We start from the raw sequence: 19,535 nt of genomic DNA on the forward strand, positions 1-19,535 counted from the left end.
TGGTGGGGCGCGCCCCCCTGGGGGGGCGCCGTGAGTTGTGGGGGGGCGCAGGCTGCCTTGATTTCCAACTGACTAACTTTTTTTTAAAAGTAGCCTTTCACGCGGCTGCGATTTGCAGTAAATAAATGTCCACGTGTCTCCAAGTGTCTCTGTAGGCTATTTAAAAAGAAATCAAGCAAGTAGACTAATAATAACATTAATGAATTATTGGTTATCGCATCACAGAAGGCCTATTGGCCTATAATAATAAAAAAAACACCACCTTAACTATATATACAGTTTAAAAAAATGTTTAATGAAATGCAAACCTCAGTGAATCATTTGCTCGTTTCTCTGTCCTGAGATTCACACAGACTGAGCAGTCTTGTTTAAATGTTACAAATTGAGCAATAAACTGAACTTTGAATTTTTTTGCTGCAGAAGTTATCTCAGCTAATTTTTGTTATCTAATTTGATAATAAGGTTATTGCATGCAGAATGCTCGTGCCAGAAACTCATACAGTGGTTTTATACAGATAAATAAATAAATATTAGCAGGTTCTCAATAGTATTTCAATTTAGGGGGGGGGGGGGGGGGGTCACGAAAACATTTCTGTCCCCTAGGGGGGGCATGACAGAAAATTATTGAGAACCACAGGGTTAAGGGATCTACAAATACCAAATAAGGAAAATACAAGTCCCAGGTTATTTTTAACTATTGTGTCTGTACTCTGTGCCAATACTTGGTGAACTATCTTCTCTTACACTATATGTATTATGTGTGTTAGTGTGATGTTTATGTACATTGCGGTGGCAAATAATTTCACCTAAGGGACAAGAAAGTCTGAAGTACAGCAGAGAATCTTTGTAAACACATACCGAGAAAAACTTTCAACGTAGCCAATGCCTGTGCAATGTTTTGAGTGGCATGTTTGTCTCTTGTCTGCATACAGACCTAACACATGTGACATGTCCCAACCCAGGCATACCGTTGTTGGTATGAATGTCTGACAGTATCTTGAATGCTCATCAGCTTTACATAACAGGCCTCAGCGTTCCTAGCACATGAGCGTGAGTCCGCAATCAGCTTTGTCTGTTCTCTTCTCATTTCAAAATCCATTATGAAACATCAGATTGGAGCAAGTATGATGACATTATTTCTTCACAATTGGTATGATGACTGGATATTTTGCCTTCCTTGATAGAGAGTATCTGCTGGAGTACTGCCCTCTGGTGGCTGCTGATCATAGTAACATGAGTGTCAAACAACAACCAGGAACTTACATCGTACAGTGCAACACTTTTATGATATACCATTTATGATAGGAGACAGGTCAACAAGACAAATTAAACTATAGAAAACCATCTGTCAGCGTTATGGCTGTCATGAAATCATTCTTCCTCAGGATCCCCAGCACACCAGAGTTTGCCGCTGCTGTTTGAACCTCTTGACCTTTTTCATGCACATACTGCAAACTGTCTTCTGGAAACTCAGCTGATGAGGGAGTTTGAAAAGAAAGAAATTACTAACAGGAAATAAATTAACAATGCAATAGCTACAAAGTCAAATGTCAACAGATCATAACGTTTTATACTCACACACAACAAGAAGTCTGTTGGGCTGAAGTAGGGGATGGAGTCTTCTATAGGAGAGGGTATCATTTTTCTTTTTATGTGAGGACAATGCACCGATCAACACCTTTTTAAGCACACAAAAAGTCTCAATTTTAAATCTTTTACAATTAAAAATCGTCCAGTGAATCTGACTCCAAACCTTAATACTGTAAAGTTATCTTACCTGGGTGATCAAACTCAATCCCTCTTGTCCACTTGAACTGCTTAGTGTCATGTGGATCCCACATTTATGCCACGCTGGCAACACTATTGTGGTCATGAGAGATGACAGGGGCCTTTTGCCAGGCTGGACTCTGTTTCTCTATAACACAAACCTCAAGCAGTGAGCCATATTTGAAAACAATAATTTGAAAGCGACTGATTTTTAAGCTGGTGAGAATTTGAAGGACAGAACACCTGTTGGGTGGAGAGTTGCCCGCTGGTTTTGTTTGGCCAGGAGAAGTCAAGGATGAGGCTGTTGAGAATAAGGCCTGATTGAGTCAAGATTCTGCTCCCAAAAGGCCCGCTCAAGGAACTGAGAGATCGTAAAGACAGGAGACAAGATCAAAAGAACATTCCCAGCTGCACATACCACACATATTCTTCTGCTGTGAAAATGTTTACGTCACCTTGCAACTGATACTATGAGGTTGTCTGGTCCCATGACTACCACATGTCCTGCCGTCAGCTCTGCCTGTGGGGAGCGGGCAGTGGTGTTGTGCTCAGGTGGAGAGGTATGGGAGTTATTGATCCTCTGTAGAAGCACTTCAGCTTGACTCTTGCTTTATTGAGAGCAGATAAATAAACAGGAAGTTAAGTGGGTAATATACAGAGTGTAGTCACTTTGGTGTTGTGGAGCGGAGAGCATTTGGATGTGTCCCGTTTAGCTGTAGGTATATATGGATTTCGACTACTCTGGCATTTTGTACACAAAACAATTAGTCAATTACTCAAGAAAATAGTCAGATTAAACCAACACTGAAAATAAATCATTGTGAGTCCGTAGTGTAGTTTACCTCAGCATGTCAGAGAGCAGCTCAGTCACTGAAGAGTCATATTTAGGGTCACCCAAACCATTGGCCATAGCCAGAGCTGCTTTCACAGACTTTATATATGGAGAAATAAATAATTTAGGAGCACAACCATTACCCCTTTAGGCCATAATATTTCTAAAGAAAATTACATTTTTTCTTAGTTTTATATCCAGTACCTCATCCACCCAGTGGTATGTTTCCTTATCTGCACTGGAGTTCTCGTTGAGATGGAAGCCCTTCAAAAGGTTGAGCGCTGATATCAATGCTGCACCAGCAGATGGGGGAAGAGGGACTTGAATAATAAAGTCTAAGACAAGAGTAACACAAGGTAGTTGAAGGTATTAGAATATATGCACATGTATTCAGTCTATTGTTGAGCAAAACATAGTCTTTACCTTTGTACCGACCTTCCACTGGCTGCTCCACTTGTGCACTGTAGACCCTGATGTCTTCTCTACTTAGGACCCCTCCATTAGCTTGCACCTTTGTGACAACACAGAAAAAAGGCTGTTAGAACACTGAGACTGGAATGATTGTTGTTGCTAAACTACCACTAAAAGCCCATGTAATCTGCACATGCCATTCACCTCATCCTCTATCTCTTGTGAGATGTTTCCATCATAGAAGTGTGACACACCAGCATTCAGGACTCCAACCAGACCAGGCATGGTAATAAAGGACCCTGGAGGCAGAGCTTGGCCATGTGGGAAGAACAGGTCCCTGAAACGTTGCGATAGCTGCTCACCTTTCACCTTTGATATAGCCTCAGCTGTAGAATTATTCAAATGAGTCACATCCTGGCATCTCGTTCTTAGGTGTAACATTATCATTATGTAATTTGGTGAGTATTTGAAAGGGGAGGAAGTGTAAAGGAAAGATGGTTTGACTCACCAAGACTGAAAGACACATTGAAACCTTCTTTGGCGACAGCTGCGGCTCTAGTGACCACATCCTGCCATGAGAGACTGCAGAGATTTTGTGGTGAGACACGTTTGACTTAAATATAGATCAAAAGACTAAACACCAGAGTCATTTCACTTTTTTTACTCTTGTTTACCTCCCGTACAGTCTGTGAGCATGGTGTAACCCGCTGAGCATTCCCGGGACTCCCACTTGCATACCTGCCTGAATGGATATAGTAAGGTAAGGTGATACATGAAATTATTCAATCAAAATATTTTTTATTAGTGGCAGCCCCCTCCCCACATTTAATTAACCTTTAGTTCCGAGACGTTTTGCAGCATCTCTTCTGTAAGTGCTTTAGGTGCAGTTCCCTGAAAATCTATCACCCTGGTTTCGTTCTTGTTGATGTCATGAACAAGCATCACCCCACCTCTAAAGAAAGAAAATTAGCAAAGGATGCATTTTAGCTCATACATGTATAAATCTTTTTTTACACTAAGCAAACCAGCAATAGATTAATCACTTACCCACCAACACCTGACACATGTGGATGCACAACACCCAAACACAGGGCTGCAGTGATGGCTGCATCCACACTGGATCCATGATCATGGAGGACTCTCTGGCCAAGCTCAGTGCAGCGCTGGTGATCAGACACCAACACACCCTTTAAACACACCTGAGAAGCAACTGTGATGAGGAAAAGTTATGCAGTCGTGGTGATACATGCATGTGTTTTGAGGCAAGACATACCAAACTTTCCCCCAGGTAAATACTCAGGATCAAAGCAACGGTCACTCCAATGGCAAGTGTGATAGATACAGCCCAGAGAAGTGTGCGAGTGTCCTTACTGGAGCAGTAGTCATCTTCTGTCTCTTTGAATTTGGACAAGCTCTGGTCCGACAGATTTGGACTGCCAGAGGCCAGCTGTTTCAGAGGGATGTCCTTTGGGAGATGGCTAAGAGCTGTGGCAGTGACAGGGAAGCAACATTTAGAAATCTTTCCCATATAGTGGAAATGTTCCACATTTTCAGCACAGCATGCAAGACCCAAAACACCTGCCTGCCTTTTCATAACTGAAAAACAGCAGAATGCTGTGCGCAACAAGGTAGGATTGTAAGCCATTGTTGCTATAGCTTAATTATTTCACCTTTATTTCCATTCAAGTCCCAGGGGATGTCACTAGTTGATGAGTCGTCATCCAACTGAGATGGATCAGCAAAGCTTTTGTAACTGAACCTTGACAGCTGGTTGAGTTTTGTTCCAAGAGAAACACTCATCTTCACTGTATTCCCTCAAGGGCTAAGTTCATTTAAGAACACAGTAGGCTCCCTCATTGTCCAAGTCCATAAACTGCACCCTACCCTTGGCTTGAAAAGTAATCAGACACAGCAGGCGCAATTACCTCCCAACCAATGAGATCTCAGCATGTGATTGTGTCAAACTGTGAGCAGTTCAACATCATAATTTTGCTAATAAATAAAGCACATGCTTCAAAGTCATAATTTTTATTGCCGTATAAAAAAGGTTTCAAACCAAGAACATAGAGGTAAACACATGTTGATACACAAATCACATCACTTTATAAAATGTTACAGGATACATTTTGCATAGGATGCACTTTTCTCATCCACATGTATAAGGTCATGTCACGTGCACACAAACAGGTAAACATGGTGCACCTCAATTCATGAAGTTAATGAAGTCATCTTCATTTCCAAATTCACATACAGTACGTGATATAAAGTAGCTGCCTACTGCCAGGTTATCAAATGGGTCCTAATGGGTTACATCAAGATTAGATGTATAAGATAAAGCTTCACAAGAAATGTGTGTATAAGTGTGTATTGTTGTACGTGTTTGGTAAGTATAATGCCGGTAGGTAGATTATTTCCTGGTCAACATTTGCAGTTGGACAACCAGAGCCTCAGTGGCTGAGGCTGCGAAGTCCTGGCTGTTGCAGATGGTTGTGGGAGTGATGTTGGACTCCTTGGTGAACACGGTTCTGGCGCTGAATGGCATTACGATTCATATGGTGTCGGTCTGCTAAGGCCTTAGCCTTCTGGATGGAGGTTAACTGTGTCACTTCTGCCATGGCCTTAGGTTGAAAAAAGGGGTCAGTGATGGCTTCACTAGTGGTGGTGCTGCTGGTACTTTGAACTGTGGGCTCTGGATCTAACACACTGGAGAGAAGCACAAGGAAGCGTGTGAAGCTAACAACCTTGACAGTGTCAATTTAAGTTGACGAGTAAAGTTGTGTGTTAATTACAAAGTTTTAAAATAGTCTGGAATGGGAAGTATTTCTTGATGTTAAAACTCTACACGTGGATTCCTCCCGCTCCCTCACCTGATGTCAGTCCCCATTGTAACAACTGTGTTTCCATGTGGAGAAGAGGTTGACGGTTGGGCGTCAGTCAGTTCTGTTGCACCCTGGTTCTCTGCTGAACCTGCCTCTGTGGGGGACATCATAGAGCAGTTATTCCATATGCTGGACAGAAAGTAAATTATTGAAAAAATCTTAACAGTCTGAAATTATGTACACAGAATGATGAGAAATTGCTTTTTTAGAATGTGATTGTATTGTGTTTGTTGAATTTTTTGTCTTTGATTCTTTGGCTTAAATTTTTTATGATTATCGTGATATTAATTTCAACCATATTGCCTGTGCCCTATATTGAAATTATGAAAACACTCCATGACCAACCTTGATGACTGACAACATGCCACCCTTCTTCCAGCACTTCTGCAGGCTTGGCTTCTTCCGGGGTCACCTCCTCCTCTCCCCCAAAAAGCAAACGAGTGATCGTTTTGAACATCACTGCCTTCTCTTTGTCTTTTCTTATGGTGTTTGTCTTTATTGTTGTTCCTGTTGTCCTTCACCTTCTTTGTTCAGCAGTGCACTCAGATATTGAAAAGTTTGTATCTGTTAAAAGCAAGATACATACTATCTTAAATAGAGTCATGTACAATAGGCCTATGTTAATACAGCATCATTGCTACCCTCAGTAATGCAAACTCTAATCCATATTTGACTGTTTGGGAGTCAGTGATGCCAAAAGAGACCTTTCATTCATTATTATTTTTCAAAATTCAAGCTATCTGGGTCAGCTGACTCGGCTGTCCAATGATGTTTCTTGTGTGTACATTCATGGTTTGAATAATGAAGCCCACTTCCCAAGAAATTCATTGTTAGGGTCCATCTGGCTGTAGATAGAGGGGGAGGGTCTCCTTTCACACATCTTGGCACTGCAAAGCTCTGTCTGCACCTTCCAGTGGACGGAGAGGGCTTTATGCTGAGTCATTGCAATAAATGAATAAGTGATAGTAGATTGTTTCTGCAGTGCACACAAACTGTAATAGTGTTACATTGCTATTGTGTTTTGTTTTCACTCAGTGCCATGTCCACTTGTCAGAAAAAATGGGAGAAATAATAGGATCAAAACACTACTGCATATACAGAGATCACATTCTTCTTGAATCAAACTGACTGAATGCAGTTGAAATGTATTTTTAAACCCTGTTTTAGGTTTTTGGGTCAAAGAGTCCTCAGTGGTTTACAGTAGCCTAATAACGTTATTCATACAGCTGCTGCAGGGCAAGCAAACTAACCCGAGGTAGACAATTTGATAGCTAACAGCACAAATCAAATACTTGGGGGTAATAATCGCAAAAATTAGTAAACAACTATGGCAATGGTTTCTTATTTATTGTCAATCGGACGATCGTAGCCTACGCGGTCTTAACATTTTGTAATTATGCTGTAGATAGCCTATGTCTTGTCCTTACCTGCCGTCAGTGTTTCCCAGCTTCAGTTGCAGACCATTACGGGGGGGTCGATCTGCAAATTTTCACAGGTACATTTATTATTAATTCTTATTTTTATATAAACCCATGAAAGTCTACAGCTGTTACATGCAAGGCTGTTTTTCTATTTCAAATCTTCAACCGATCAGACAACAGAAAGCTCCGCCCATGGCCCTGCCCAGCAGGAGCCATCCACCAATCACAGGCTGCGGACTGAGCCTGCGGGTTGATTTGATTCTCGTGGAGAATCGCTCACAAGACGACGATGGTCAAGACGACTCCTTTTATGTCCAGCTACATCACAAAAGGCATAAGGGCAAGAAATCTAAATAACCAGCTGTAGGCCACAGTAGCTATGGTGATGATCACTGTCACTGAGCCACTGTGCAGCCTGTAGTAGGCCTACGCATATCACCAAACTCTAGCCCATAGATAGCCCTGCGTTCCAAATCACGTAGCCTACTTTTTCTTTTTACCACACTATCTATAAGGTACAGAAGAGTTTTAGGGGCCACAGGAGAGAAAAAATATCAGATAAGGAAGATTTTGTTTTCATTTTGTTGAGAAATGTCAAGAATTAGACGAATACTCCAAAATGTTATTGGAGTTAGTGTGGCATTTATGTATTTTCAGCATACTGCAATTGACGTGCATGTATTGGGATATCCCACATCTTTTTCTGGCATACTAAATAGTAGGGAAGTATGGGTATTGGAACATAGGGCAGGTTTCCTTTGAGGGCATCATCCTTATGAGGTGACTGACTAGTAACATTTATTTCTGATTGGTTATGTTTTATTCAATAGGAAAGCTGTCGAAGAACTTCAGCATTGCCACCAGATTTTTTTCAGTGCTAAATATTTAAATCTAAGACAGCTGATACTTGTAGAACTCAGTGGTGAATGTACAGTAGGCTATATTTATGTAAGCTAGGCTAGGCCTACACTTATATTAGTCCTGCTCATCTGCTATGACATCAAGTCCACTTTCTAGAATTCTATTGTTTCTGTGATATATCTAATCCTTCTAAAATGTATTGTTTGAAAGAATGCCATAATGTATCATTCCTGTCAGCCAGCAGTCCATGTTTCATTGTTCAATGAATATGAGGAGTTGAGTAAATGGAAGCAGAAGTAGTAGCCAACAGTATGCTTAATTTAAACACATGACCAAATTATTCATTCATTCTTTCAAACTGTATAGTCTCAATAGATCTTTGAGAGCAAGCTCTTGTATGCACACATCTAGCGAGTATACAGCACATAAGAAATACAGAATCAACAAACAAATAAAACAAGTAAGTAAATCAGTCTATAAAACAAAGATTTGTTTAAAATTAAAATAATTTAAAAGCAGCTGGAAGGTAAGGCTATATGGTTGGGTAGGGGTTTAAACTGACAAATTCACATTGTATTGAATTTAAAAGTGCACTGTAGGAGGTTCCATGAGTGTGGGGCAGGGTGCTAAAGGCAGATCTCCCTTGTTCAGTATTAACACTGGGGGTTTCAAGTGTAAGCCAATTGTTGGAGCTGGTATGATTAGGCCTAGAGCTCCAGACCAACAACGAGCTAAAATAGGATGGAACATCTCCAACAATAGCTTTATAAACAGAGAGATGCCAGTGCCTTTCCTGCCTCTCTGCCAGAGAGGGCCATCCAGCTTTATTGTACATGATACAATGATGAGTAGCCTACCATAAAAATTAGGAATCTGAGTGCTGAGTGATATACAGAGTCCAGTGGCTTAAGAGTGGATCAACAGCATGTCTATATCTACTCGGTGGAAACAAGGCATTATAAGACCACAATCCAATCCAGGGATGGCAAGAAAACTGCTCCGACAACTCTCAACCTGCTCAAATATATGCATGTTATTGTTAACAGTGTGTCGGATTTAGGAAACAACATTATTCTTGTGTTGGTTGCATTATGTAGGCCAACCAATTTATGTCTAATAAGTGCATTTTGTAAAGCAATAGAGAGGTAAATGTTTCTTTAAATGCACTTGGGAACCAACTTTGGATTCCTAGATGTGCTGTTTAACAGCGCCCCCTAGCGTCCAATGGCATGCACTGGTAATACATCACTACTCACTTTCTTCCAGTAGATGGTGCAGTTACTCTACTGACGATGTTACGAGGCTTCAAGACTGAGACAACCTGTGTCAAAGTTTAGCTTTATTGAATTGAGTGTGACAGTTCTGATGTCATCTCCAACAATGCAACCGTCTTACAACACGAGCCAGTCTGAAAACAGTTTGAATCAAAACTGATTCTTAAAGTGGTCTTAACTTCAGTGTAATGTAGGCCTAGTAATTAAGAGGAAATAATACTCATTCGCAGTGATTTTATGTTTGGATTCCAAATGTGGGGAAACACTGATGTTATAGAACAAATCAGAGAGCGCTGCCAATAGTTATCCAAACACATGCAGATTATGTGAACTGGAGACAGGCACATTGTCCCGTATGCTGCATGTGGACAGATCGATGGAGAAACAGCATCGAGTCCTAACGTAAGTATGCAATCCGGGAGGTGTAATAATTGTCAGATATTGTTTTCCATCACATGTCCAGGAATCTACATATGTAGATGTGTGTCAATGGACGACAGGGTAGTACTGTGTCTTTGCAACTTGTGATCCTCACGCGCTCTCTTACGCACAGTAATTCTAATTATTTGCTATTGTTCCTTCACCTGCAGGTCAACACCATTGGTTTCCTGCGTGATAAACGCTGTGAGGCTCGTGTTTTTGTTGTTGGTGAAGAGTGTGAGCGTGAAGTCTTCATCCTGCGCTGTGATACGGGAGGCGGGGAGGGCCCCCGGGGCGAACACACCCCTACCGCCTGTGTCAGAGTATTTCAGAACAGAGGCCAGCATTTAGTCATTCTGCATGGAAGCTGCACACACACTTGACTGCTGAAGTCCACTCGAAGTTGTGGACTATAGGAGGATATTTCTCTGTTTCCTGCAGATCCGACGACCACGATTTGATTTAGCCTACTTTTTCCACTCTCTTATAGGCCTACACTGTGCGTCGCGACCACAGGATACTTTTACGCACAGTTGTTTCAAACTCGCAAGGACAATGCCTCGATCTTTTTTGGTCAAAAAGTACTTCGCTAAACAAAAGCCAAACTACAGTGAACTGGAATGTCAGAATGGTGAGTTTAGTAGAGTTTCATTACTTTTATTAATGGTTAAAGCATCCCTACATACGTGCGCCAACTAGAAAGAGGACCACCTGTTTTCTTTAGCGCAAGCTAGTTGAGACTTTTTGATTAAGGCTTTTTTGGAGATGCATTGGTTTTTTTTGCCTTTTGTGCTAAGTTTAACTACAAACTGGGCTGCTCCCTCTTCAAGTCGGGGCTCGCGAGATGCACTTTTCCCCATTTCTGCACCAGACAGAGCTCCATTCATGTTACAAGCCCTTGTGAATACGTGGGAGGAAACGGCCCATGCAACCGTCCCATGGCTCCAGCTTCATGCCCATTAATAGTTGAGGAAACCATATTACATTGCCTTTACAGACAGTGTGGGCGTGGTTGGCAAAACATATGTTAAAATATGTTTAAATGTGATGTTCTTTGTTTCAATCTAATACTATTGGTAGTTTTTTGTGTGTACTGTCTGATACTGGCTGGATGTTTCAACCCTCGTCTCCTTTCTGTCTCAGACACTTTGCTGGAGAGATATCCTCTTGCTGAGCTCTCATCCGGGGACAACATCTGCTTCACAACAGGTCTGGTGTGGGACCTGAGTGTGCTGCCTGCCCTCTACCTGCCCACCTCCCAAACTGAGCCCTCTGCGGCCCCGGGCCCTCTGGACCTCAGCTCTCCATCCAGCCTCAGCAGCAGTGCCAGCAGCTGTGGAGAGGAGGACGAAGGGCGCACCTCAGACCCCCCCAGCCCAGAGCCAGTGCATACATATGCCCCTCGCCAGCGGATGAAATGCACCGGCGTAATAACTCACATCACACCTCCTGAGGAAGAGGAGGAGGAGGAGAGAGAGACCCCCGTCACAGCAGCCAGGCCCGCCTTCCTTTGCAAACACTGCCCCAAAGAGTACACCAGCCTGGGGGCCCTGAAGATGCACATCCGCTCACACACGCTGCCCTGTGTGTGCACCACCTGTGGAAAGGCCTTCTCCAGGCCGTGGCTGCTGCGCGGCCACATCCGCACACACACAGGTAAAGACCGATGTCTGATGCTTTTGCACATCTTCACACACCCGTTCCTAATCTGCTTATTTTCCACTTAAATCAGGTGGGATCAGCAATTCTGGAGAATGATTGTTGTAAAAATCACTTTTTGTCAAAAGCACTGAATTTCTCCTCACCATCCACTACTACCTGTACTGTGTGTGCACTCCACAATGGTTTAAGTGTTGATTCATGAGTGAGGAAATCAGCTGTGAAGCTGTAAATCTCCATTTGAGTTGTGCTGTCATTGTGAGTCAGCGGGTCACTCCTTCATCCTTTGGGCTGTGAGGTGTAGGAGCAGAATCCATATCCATGACAATCAGGTTGATGTGCTCACCACTTGATTGTCAGACATTATCACATAGGGAAGCCCACCGTAGACCCTGAGCTCATTGATCACTCATTGTGTTTAATGTCCCAACAACAATGACTCGTCGGCCAATTATCTTATCCCGGCTGCTGGGGAAGACAACAGACTGCGGACGCAGCAGCAGTGATAAAGGGTTTAAAAGAATGCCCTGTAGGCTCTGTGCTATCACTGAACACTTAGGACCTGCAGCAACTTGTTAGCGTGCTAATCTGATTTGCCTCTGATTAAATCATGCTAATTCAGTCAGCAGGCTCTGACCCCACCAGCCTTACCATGTGCCTCTTCATTATCTTCAGAATGAGTGTGTGCGTGTGTTTGTTTGTGTGTGTGTGAGTGCATGCGTGTGTGTTTGTGTTTGAGGTGTAAATGGAAGGCTCTTGTGAACTCAGAGAAATGGCTGACTGCTTTTTACAGCCACATCTGAAGGTGTGAATGCCAGTGAAGTCATATGACGTGTGTTTCCTTCCCTTTTTTCCTTCTCTGTCCAGGTGAGCGCCCGTTCTCCTGCCCCCACTGTAACCGGGCCTTCGCCGACCGCTCCAACCTGCGGGCTCACCTGCAGACCCACGCAGAGGTGAAGAAGTACCAGTGTGGCATCTGCTCGCGCACCTTCAGCCGCATGTCGTTGCTGCAGAAACACAGCTCCTCAGGGTGCTGCTCGGCCGCGGTGTGACACACCACAAAGACACGGACAAAAGGGTACCCACTGAGAGCTCAGGGCAGTGGAGGGCCATTGGCCAAAAAGAGAGGATGTCTACATAAGCCCTGGCTGGCCTGTTGACGACCTGTGAGGCCACAAAAAAGAGCATGAAATGGCCTGCTTTTGAGAGACCTGGAGGGGGGAATCGAGCCTCGTTATTGGATCTGACTTTACAAGCCCTTTTAGCTTCTCTGGCTATGTGAAGCAACATCTGAGGAGCAGATTTTTTTCTCTTCCGGTTCTAGATTGAGGCTGGAATGAATCTGAACAGAGCAATGCCGACACTCACTTGATATCAGCCCCTTTGTAGCTATTTTGCCCATTCCAAAAGACCAAATATGTTGTAGTAAACTCATAGGGGTAAGAGGTGTTCTTTCCTGTCTCTGTCCTGGTGCCGGCCAGCTCAGGATCATGGCCTAGACACAGCTGCTGAGAGGTAGGGGTGCGTGGGTGGAATAAATCTCTCAGCATGCCTCAAAACCAACACACACACGTACACACACACAAAAGCAAATGCACACACAGCTGTCCCTGGTAGCGTGGTGTAGATAGACGAGGTGCTAACAGGTGCTACAGCCATGACCTTCACTGGTTGATAGCAGGTGACTTCCACTGCCCTTGGTTTGCTTTAAAAAAAAGGAGGGGGGGGGGGGTCATGTCATCACAAAAGAATGGTATCAGTTAGTCTCTTTCTGACGTGGGGATCATTTTAAGCCTCTATTTTGACTACATCCCAACCCTCTCTTTAATCTGATGATTTTCAGAGATAGGAAACAACGTTCTGTTTTTTTCTTTTCCAAAGAAGCCTCACTTTGCAGCACCACTGCAACGCGGATGACAATGCAAGCCATGCACTCAAGGTTACCACAGTGTTAATAATAACAGCCATAGCCATATTTTGTAACTTAAATGATTTTGTGCCAAGACATTGTATTTTGAAACCAAAAATGTGCCTTTGTTTTGTTTTTTTACCTCAGTATTTGCGGATTTGACATAAACTTTTCAGTATTAGTAGAAAATTAGCGCCAAACAGTTTAAAATTGTTGAAAGAAGGCAGGGACCAAAGACGTTTACGGTTTACGCTATGGAGATGTGGCTGTCTAAGTATGGGATCAGAACCCTGCAAAAGGACAGTTCAAAGATGAATTTTTAACTTTCCTAAATATTTTCATGGCAGTGTTTTTAGTACAATGTGCAGGTGTTGTGTAATTTCAATTTTGTACCATGCTTGTGTGTTCACTCCAATTTTATTGTATGTTTTAACTGATGCATTTCATTCAATAAAGTAATTTATGTTTATTACAACTTGCTCTGTCATTTGCCTTAGCATGGAAAATCCGAACATGTGCCATTTTACTTCTTCTTTGATACAATGTATAAATGGGCGCAGTTGTTGGCCATAAAAGATCAGTTTGATCATTAACTGGGAAGTTTCTGTTCAGCATCTTGACAATAGGCGTGGAGAGTCAACCTACCATTGTGGTGAAGCTGAAATGCAGATGTGCAGGTGAATTGTGTACACTGTGTGATGGACGGGGAACAACTGATTGCACCTGCTTCCAGTTTCCACCTGCCATCTACTTCTCAGCGTCACTGTGCAAACACTGCTGGCTAGGTTAATGTGAGTGTGTGTGCGTGTGCGTGTCTGTGTGTGTGTGTGTGCGTGTGGTGTGAGTGTATTCCCCCCCCCCCCCCCCCCTCAGGGAGAGTATAACATTCTCCTTTTCCTCCGCCTAGACAGTGAGTCAGTCTGCCCTGACTGGAGATATAGGTTCCCATGGCTGCTCTGCTCTCCGTCCGTAGTGTCAGGCCCTTAGTCAGTCAGTCAGTCAGTCATTCAGTCAGTTAGTAAGCTGTGCGTGGGCCGAGTCCCAGTTGGGCCAGAACAGAGTGAGGTAAGCTGTTCCACGGCACGGTTTTCCTTATTTCCTCCTGAGTCAGGGAAATGTGCTCACAGCCACCAGCCAGCACGACCACAGCAGCATTGCACACAGCAGTGACTCAACTCACACACTCAGTGCTTCAAGTGAAAATAGCTTGTGCAGATTGTGAGCACATCTGTACATGAACACCAACCAGGACTTATATGGAACTAGTGTTGAGAGTCCTTGATTGTGCTTCCTTTGACCATTATGTCATGTAGTTTAGCCATAACACCTCTTGGATAAAAGGGCTATTCTGATCTGTTGAAGGTTTAGTTTTGATTGTCGGCTGGTATGTCCTAAGGTGAGGGATTTTACCTCTGGTTTTCACCTGCGCAGTCTCTCTCATCACCTCATCTTTGAGCGCTATGATGACCAGACGTGCAGTGTTTCCAGAACAGGCGATAGGCTTTAGAATGTGTTTTATTTTGTTTAAAATATATCCCCATAGATCGACAGCCTCAGAACATGTGACCTTCTTTTATCTTTCTAGTCTTACGAGGCCTCCGCTGCCGCGTCAGCACAGCCTCATTTAGGCAGCAGTATAAACTCATACATTTCTCTGCTGCATCACAAGTTACTGCACTTATTCCTGACTTTTTATAGAGAAATGAAAACAGAACATGCTCCCTTTTCTTGTTCCTCGGGGAGACTGGAGCGCCTGAATCTGAAATCTGAGAGTGTTTTCCTGCTGTGTGCTTTACAGTGCCAGAGCACTCACTGTAATTTACCAAAAGTGGCTGCTATTTATGCCATAAAGCATGTGTTTAACATTCCTCAACCCCACTGTGTTTGTGTATTCCTCGCTCGCTCTCTCACTCGCTCGCTGCCTCTCTCCCACTCACTCTCTCTCTTGCCTGCTTCTACGGCTGTATTTCTATTTATGTGTGTGTGTGTGTGTGTGTGTGTGTGTGTGTGTGTGTGTGTGTGTGTGTGTGTGTGTGTGTGTGTGTGTGTGTGTGTGTGTGTGTGTGTGTGTGGTGGAAACGGTCCCTACAGAGCAGCAGCCCTTTCCCTCTCTTCACAGAAGGATCATCTCTCCCCCTCTGAGACAAGGCCGACAGGAAGTGGGAGTTTACATTGGCCCCGCTTTACCCAAAAAAAGCAGCAGCCTGCCTGGGTCGAGGCGCTGCAGAGCTCAAGTGCTGTTTCTGCTGCTGCACTCTGCCACTACTAGCGCCACGTCCCATCCCCCCCATCAGCTGTCCCACCCATGGCTGCAACTTTTTAGCCAAGTTTTTCGGGGTGGAGCTGGGTGGCCAGGAACTACATAGGGAGAGTGGCCTTCAGTGCAGCAGCAGCAGTAAGGGCTCATGGCCCATGGGAGACAGGAAGGAGCTGTCAGCATCTCATAAACAGGACTCATCCTGCAACTCATGACACACAAGACCTGGAGAAATCTCTCCCAGGAAAAAAAGCCTTCAGACACACACTTTAGCTCCAGACTGCTGGTGCTTTTCAATTGACCTGCTCAAGATGAACCATACCATGGCCACTTAATGAGCGTGGAACACCTTTTCACACATATGACTATCATCTGAGAGTCAGCAGTCATTTTACGGACACATTACAAGTAAAGCCAAAGGAAGTGTGAATATTCATGCCATGCCACTTGGTAAGAATTGCGATGGTTAAAAAATATAACTTCAACAGTGGGATTTGTGTGAAAAGGCGGCCGGAATGGAAAAAAGACCACATTGTTTATGCTTAAGAATAGAAAGACTGTGCAGTTTTGATAGCAATGAAGCTATCATCGTATTAGCTGTACTCCCCCGGCACCTCTCACCTCATGTGTTACTTCCATAGATAGTATATAAAATGATTACTTCTTTGGCCTCCTTCTCCACGATTAGCACCTCTCAATGTCTGTCACCTCGCTCCAAAGCACTTCATTAGTCTTTAATGTTTTGGTGTTATATTTTTCCCTGTGTAGGTTTGGTGGGAGTTATTGCCCTATCCTGTAGCGTTGTCTCACTCTTAACACAGTAAAGAGTGCTGAAGTAAATATCAGAAGGCAGAGCCAACCGCTTCACTGAGCTGCAAACAGGACATAGACACGACCACCGCATATGGTAAACAAGAAGGGCCAACAGCGGTAACACCACAAGTATGCTTAATGATGGATTTGATCAGGCTGTGGAGTTGCCCTGAAGGCTGGATTGAAGGAGTGGTTGGGTGGGTTAGGGGATGGGGGTAGGGGGTACATATTAAAGAGTAATGAATCACACACTCAGTCACAGGGTCGCCAGCTATGAATGTACTCTCTGTTGGTTTTCCTGGAGCCTGGAGTTTACTAACTGATGACGCAGGCTGGACTTGATCAGAGACATGTGTTGCTGTGGACTCGATGCCAGTGAGAAGCATAGTGCACGAGAGAGAGAGAGAGAGAGAGGAGAAAGGGGGAGAGGTAAGGATGGATGGCGCCTGAGCTGACTGCTTTTCCTCTCTGCTTTTCCTCTGTGTCCTTCTGGGCATTGCCTCACACTGGGGCCGCTGGGATTGGAGAGGAGAAGGGGGAAGAAAATAAACCCCGACTTCTACTACCCTGGGACAGGAAACATAGATTCTCCGAGAGTATCCTGACCCAGCTTTCTTAACTGTCATCACTCCCAAACATTCTTGTATGGCATCTCAGCGAGCCAAGAAGCAGAATGTCTGCTCAAAAGCAAACAAAGCAGATTTTTGTTATGGTCTCACCAGAATGAAAAATAAAGATGATCATAGTTTTATTGTGACTCTTTTTAACCAAACCAAATAAAAACCAAAGCCTCACTAGCAACTCTGTGAGGGTAAATTTAGGAACGGTGGTGTTTTGAGCTAAATGTTAAAGCGTCAGCATACTAACATGCTCACAATGTAAACATGCAGATATTCAGCCGATATAATGTTGACCATGTTCACCATTTTAGTGTAGCATGTTAGCATGTTAATATTAGCTAATTTACCCTGAATACAAAGTACAGCCGAGGCTGATGGGAATGCTGTGATGTAGGGCTTAAGCTTTCAGAGTTTTTCAACTTTTGGATACATTAAAATTGTCTTGATGATTGCACTATATGTTTGGTTAGGGTTAGTTAAGGGATCACCAAAGTGAATACAATTCATCTTGAAGCAGACATAACTGTTTGTACCAAACCATCCAATTGTTGTAATGTATCAGTCTGGACCAAAGTTGTGGGTCGACCAAACAACAAATGGACATTGCAATCCTTAGACCCATGCCACTATAGCATGGCTGAAGAGGAAGTCCGTACAACAGCTAAATGCTCTGAAAAGTACTTTAATTGTGCAAAGGCACACACAACATTTTGCCCGACAATTTGGCCTTCCTAATGTGGTAATTGTCTTGAGACGTTGAGATTTTTGGTTAATTGAAAAAAACTAATGTTGAGACAATGGCCATAAATGTACAGATGCAAATAGACATGGTTTAGACAAATACACACCTACATTTATATTGTGGGCCTTTTTATTTATACCAGTTAGTGTGAAAGAAGACATGTTATGGGAGCAAAATAGGCCGAAATCCTGTGCTTGAAAAAAGTATGTTTTTGGCCTGCAGTGTCTAGCCTTAAGCCTACACTTAGGACTGCTCTCCACCTGACAGTGGAGTAAAGATCACCTGTTAGCCACACTGAAATGCACCTGAGCATAGTTTCCCAGACAAGGTGCAAAAGGACGTTGAGCTGTCGCCGCAGGACTTGAGAGAGTATTATGAAACAGGTAATATAGATCTGTGCCCACCTGTTAGGACATGTCATGGCGTAGCAGTGTGTAAACAGCATCAGAACGTGTGCTGGGAAACAGATAGTCTCCACACTTGTTCCTTACTTTTCAAGGGTTCTGATTGGCTGAAACTTAAAAAGATGTGTGTGAAAAGGGATAGAGCGTAGTAGGGCAAGCCACATCATGCTATGACTAAATGTGTCGCACACATGAATATCACTGACAGGAAAGGGATTGCTTATTGAGTCATCGTAGTGTTGTTAGCATTTCATTTCCCATGAACAGCCTCACACGTTCACAGAGTCTTAAAGCTACAGTGCGTAGCCCTTTACTATAAAAAAAATCTTGTTCACATTCAAGCCATTGCCAAATAAGTTGACACAAAGTTAATTAAACCAGTATGACCTCCACAAAATTCTCTGGATTTGTCAGTACGGCAGCGTTTACAAACTGGTGTCACACCTGACATTGGCGCAAGAGCTCAGAAAAATCCCAAGAAGCCTCCAAGAAATGTTTCACTTGTTGATTCTACAGCTAAGAAAAAACCTGGAATTACAGCAGTAGAAAATCCATGCGCGATCACGAAGGCTTACAGGACCTAATGTACAGTAGATGTGCGGACAGTGTTGTTGTAATTACTCGTGAGGGAAACAGAAGTAACACACGTTAGCTTTAAAGCCACACTACTTTGTGACACATGCTTGGTTCATCGCCGTTGAATTCTGAGGTGTCGAGCACTTCCCATTTGTTCTCAAATGGAGATCAAAGAAAGTTTAGACTCAAGGCAGTGTGCCCCAGGAACAGATGCACGTCATCAAAACACTCCTACAGGTAGTAAACACCAATGTTCACACACTCATACACAGGGTGCATACAACAGCTGTCAGATTGTCATCAACATCCGCAGATACAAACACACAGGCGTACACACACTCTGAAGAAGTGCTCATCTGTGTGGGAGGCCTTTGCAGCAGCTGGTTATGATGGAAACCACCCGGCACTCCCAGAGACACCCCACAGGCCGTCCCTGTCATTTTGACCAACCGGGGGCTGCCGACTCCCCAAAGACTCCGAGGCTCCAGGCCCGAAGGGGAGCCATCTATTCATCAGCAAGCCCAGCTTTCAAACAACTCCAACCAAACAACCAACCAGTTATTTCTGCACTTTTGGTTCCCAAACAATAGACTCTCACACACACACACACACACACACACACACACACACACACACACACACACACACACACACACACACACACACACACACACACACACACACACACAC

General features: G+C 43.6%; 3 protein-coding genes across 3 annotated transcripts; 1 reads left to right on the forward strand and 2 right to left on the reverse strand.

Moving 5' to 3' along the window:
- Positions 1 to 1,381: 1,381 nt before the first annotated feature.
- On the reverse strand, positions 1,382 to 4,810 carry LOC307249744 (glutathione hydrolase 7-like; the record flags this gene model as incomplete). The annotated part of the gene is made up of 14 exons (XM_080026597.1): positions 1,382 to 1,474; positions 1,778 to 1,915; positions 2,011 to 2,128; positions 2,223 to 2,375; positions 2,610 to 2,698; positions 2,804 to 2,934; positions 3,023 to 3,110; positions 3,215 to 3,396; positions 3,519 to 3,592; positions 3,685 to 3,752; positions 3,845 to 3,962; positions 4,058 to 4,209; positions 4,284 to 4,495; positions 4,681 to 4,810. The coding sequence occupies 14 exons, from the start codon at positions 4,808 to 4,810 to the stop codon at positions 1,382 to 1,384; spliced, it is 1,746 nt and encodes a 581-aa protein (XP_079882723.1).
- A 647-nt stretch (positions 4,811 to 5,457) lies between these two features.
- Positions 5,458 to 7,456, reverse strand: tp53inp2a (tumor protein p53 inducible nuclear protein 2a; the record flags this gene model as incomplete). Its single annotated transcript, XM_080026598.1, has 4 exons — positions 7,317 to 7,456; positions 6,235 to 6,453; positions 5,878 to 5,983; positions 5,458 to 5,713 (listed from the first exon to the last, which is right to left on the reverse strand). Exons 2-4 carry the CDS (start codon positions 6,344 to 6,346, stop codon positions 5,458 to 5,460), a joined length of 474 nt encoding a protein of 157 aa, XP_079882724.1. The 5' UTR covers positions 6,347 to 6,453; positions 7,317 to 7,456.
- Positions 7,457 to 9,750: 2,294 nt separating this feature from the next.
- snai1a (snail family zinc finger 1a) lies at positions 9,751 to 13,902 on the forward strand. Its single transcript, XM_080026999.1, has 4 exons — positions 9,751 to 9,847; positions 10,036 to 10,496; positions 11,009 to 11,521; positions 12,392 to 13,902. The coding sequence occupies exons 2-4, from the start codon at positions 10,421 to 10,423 to the stop codon at positions 12,574 to 12,576; spliced, it is 774 nt and encodes a 257-aa protein (XP_079883125.1). The 5' UTR covers positions 9,751 to 9,847; positions 10,036 to 10,420; the 3' UTR covers positions 12,577 to 13,902.
- Positions 13,903 to 19,535: the final 5,633 nt, after the last annotated feature.

This window comes from Ammodytes marinus, assembly GCF_949987685.1.
Source record: "Ammodytes marinus genome assembly, chromosome: 4".
Taxonomy (NCBI): Eukaryota; Metazoa; Chordata; class Actinopteri; order Uranoscopiformes; family Ammodytidae; genus Ammodytes; species Ammodytes marinus.

Bases quoted from the DNA above. Each gene is read 5' to 3' on its own strand.
- snai1a (XM_080026999.1), top strand. From the start codon at position 10,421: ATGCCTCGATCTTTTTTGGTCAAAAAGTACTTCGCTAAACAAAAGCCA. The intron at 10,497-11,008 runs GTGAGTTTAGTA...TTTCTGTCTCAG, and splicing joins TGAACTGGAATGTCAGAATG to ACACTTTGCTGGAGAGATAT. The intron at 11,522-12,391 runs GTAAAGACCGAT...TTCTCTGTCCAG, and splicing joins CCACATCCGCACACACACAG to GTGAGCGCCCGTTCTCCTGC.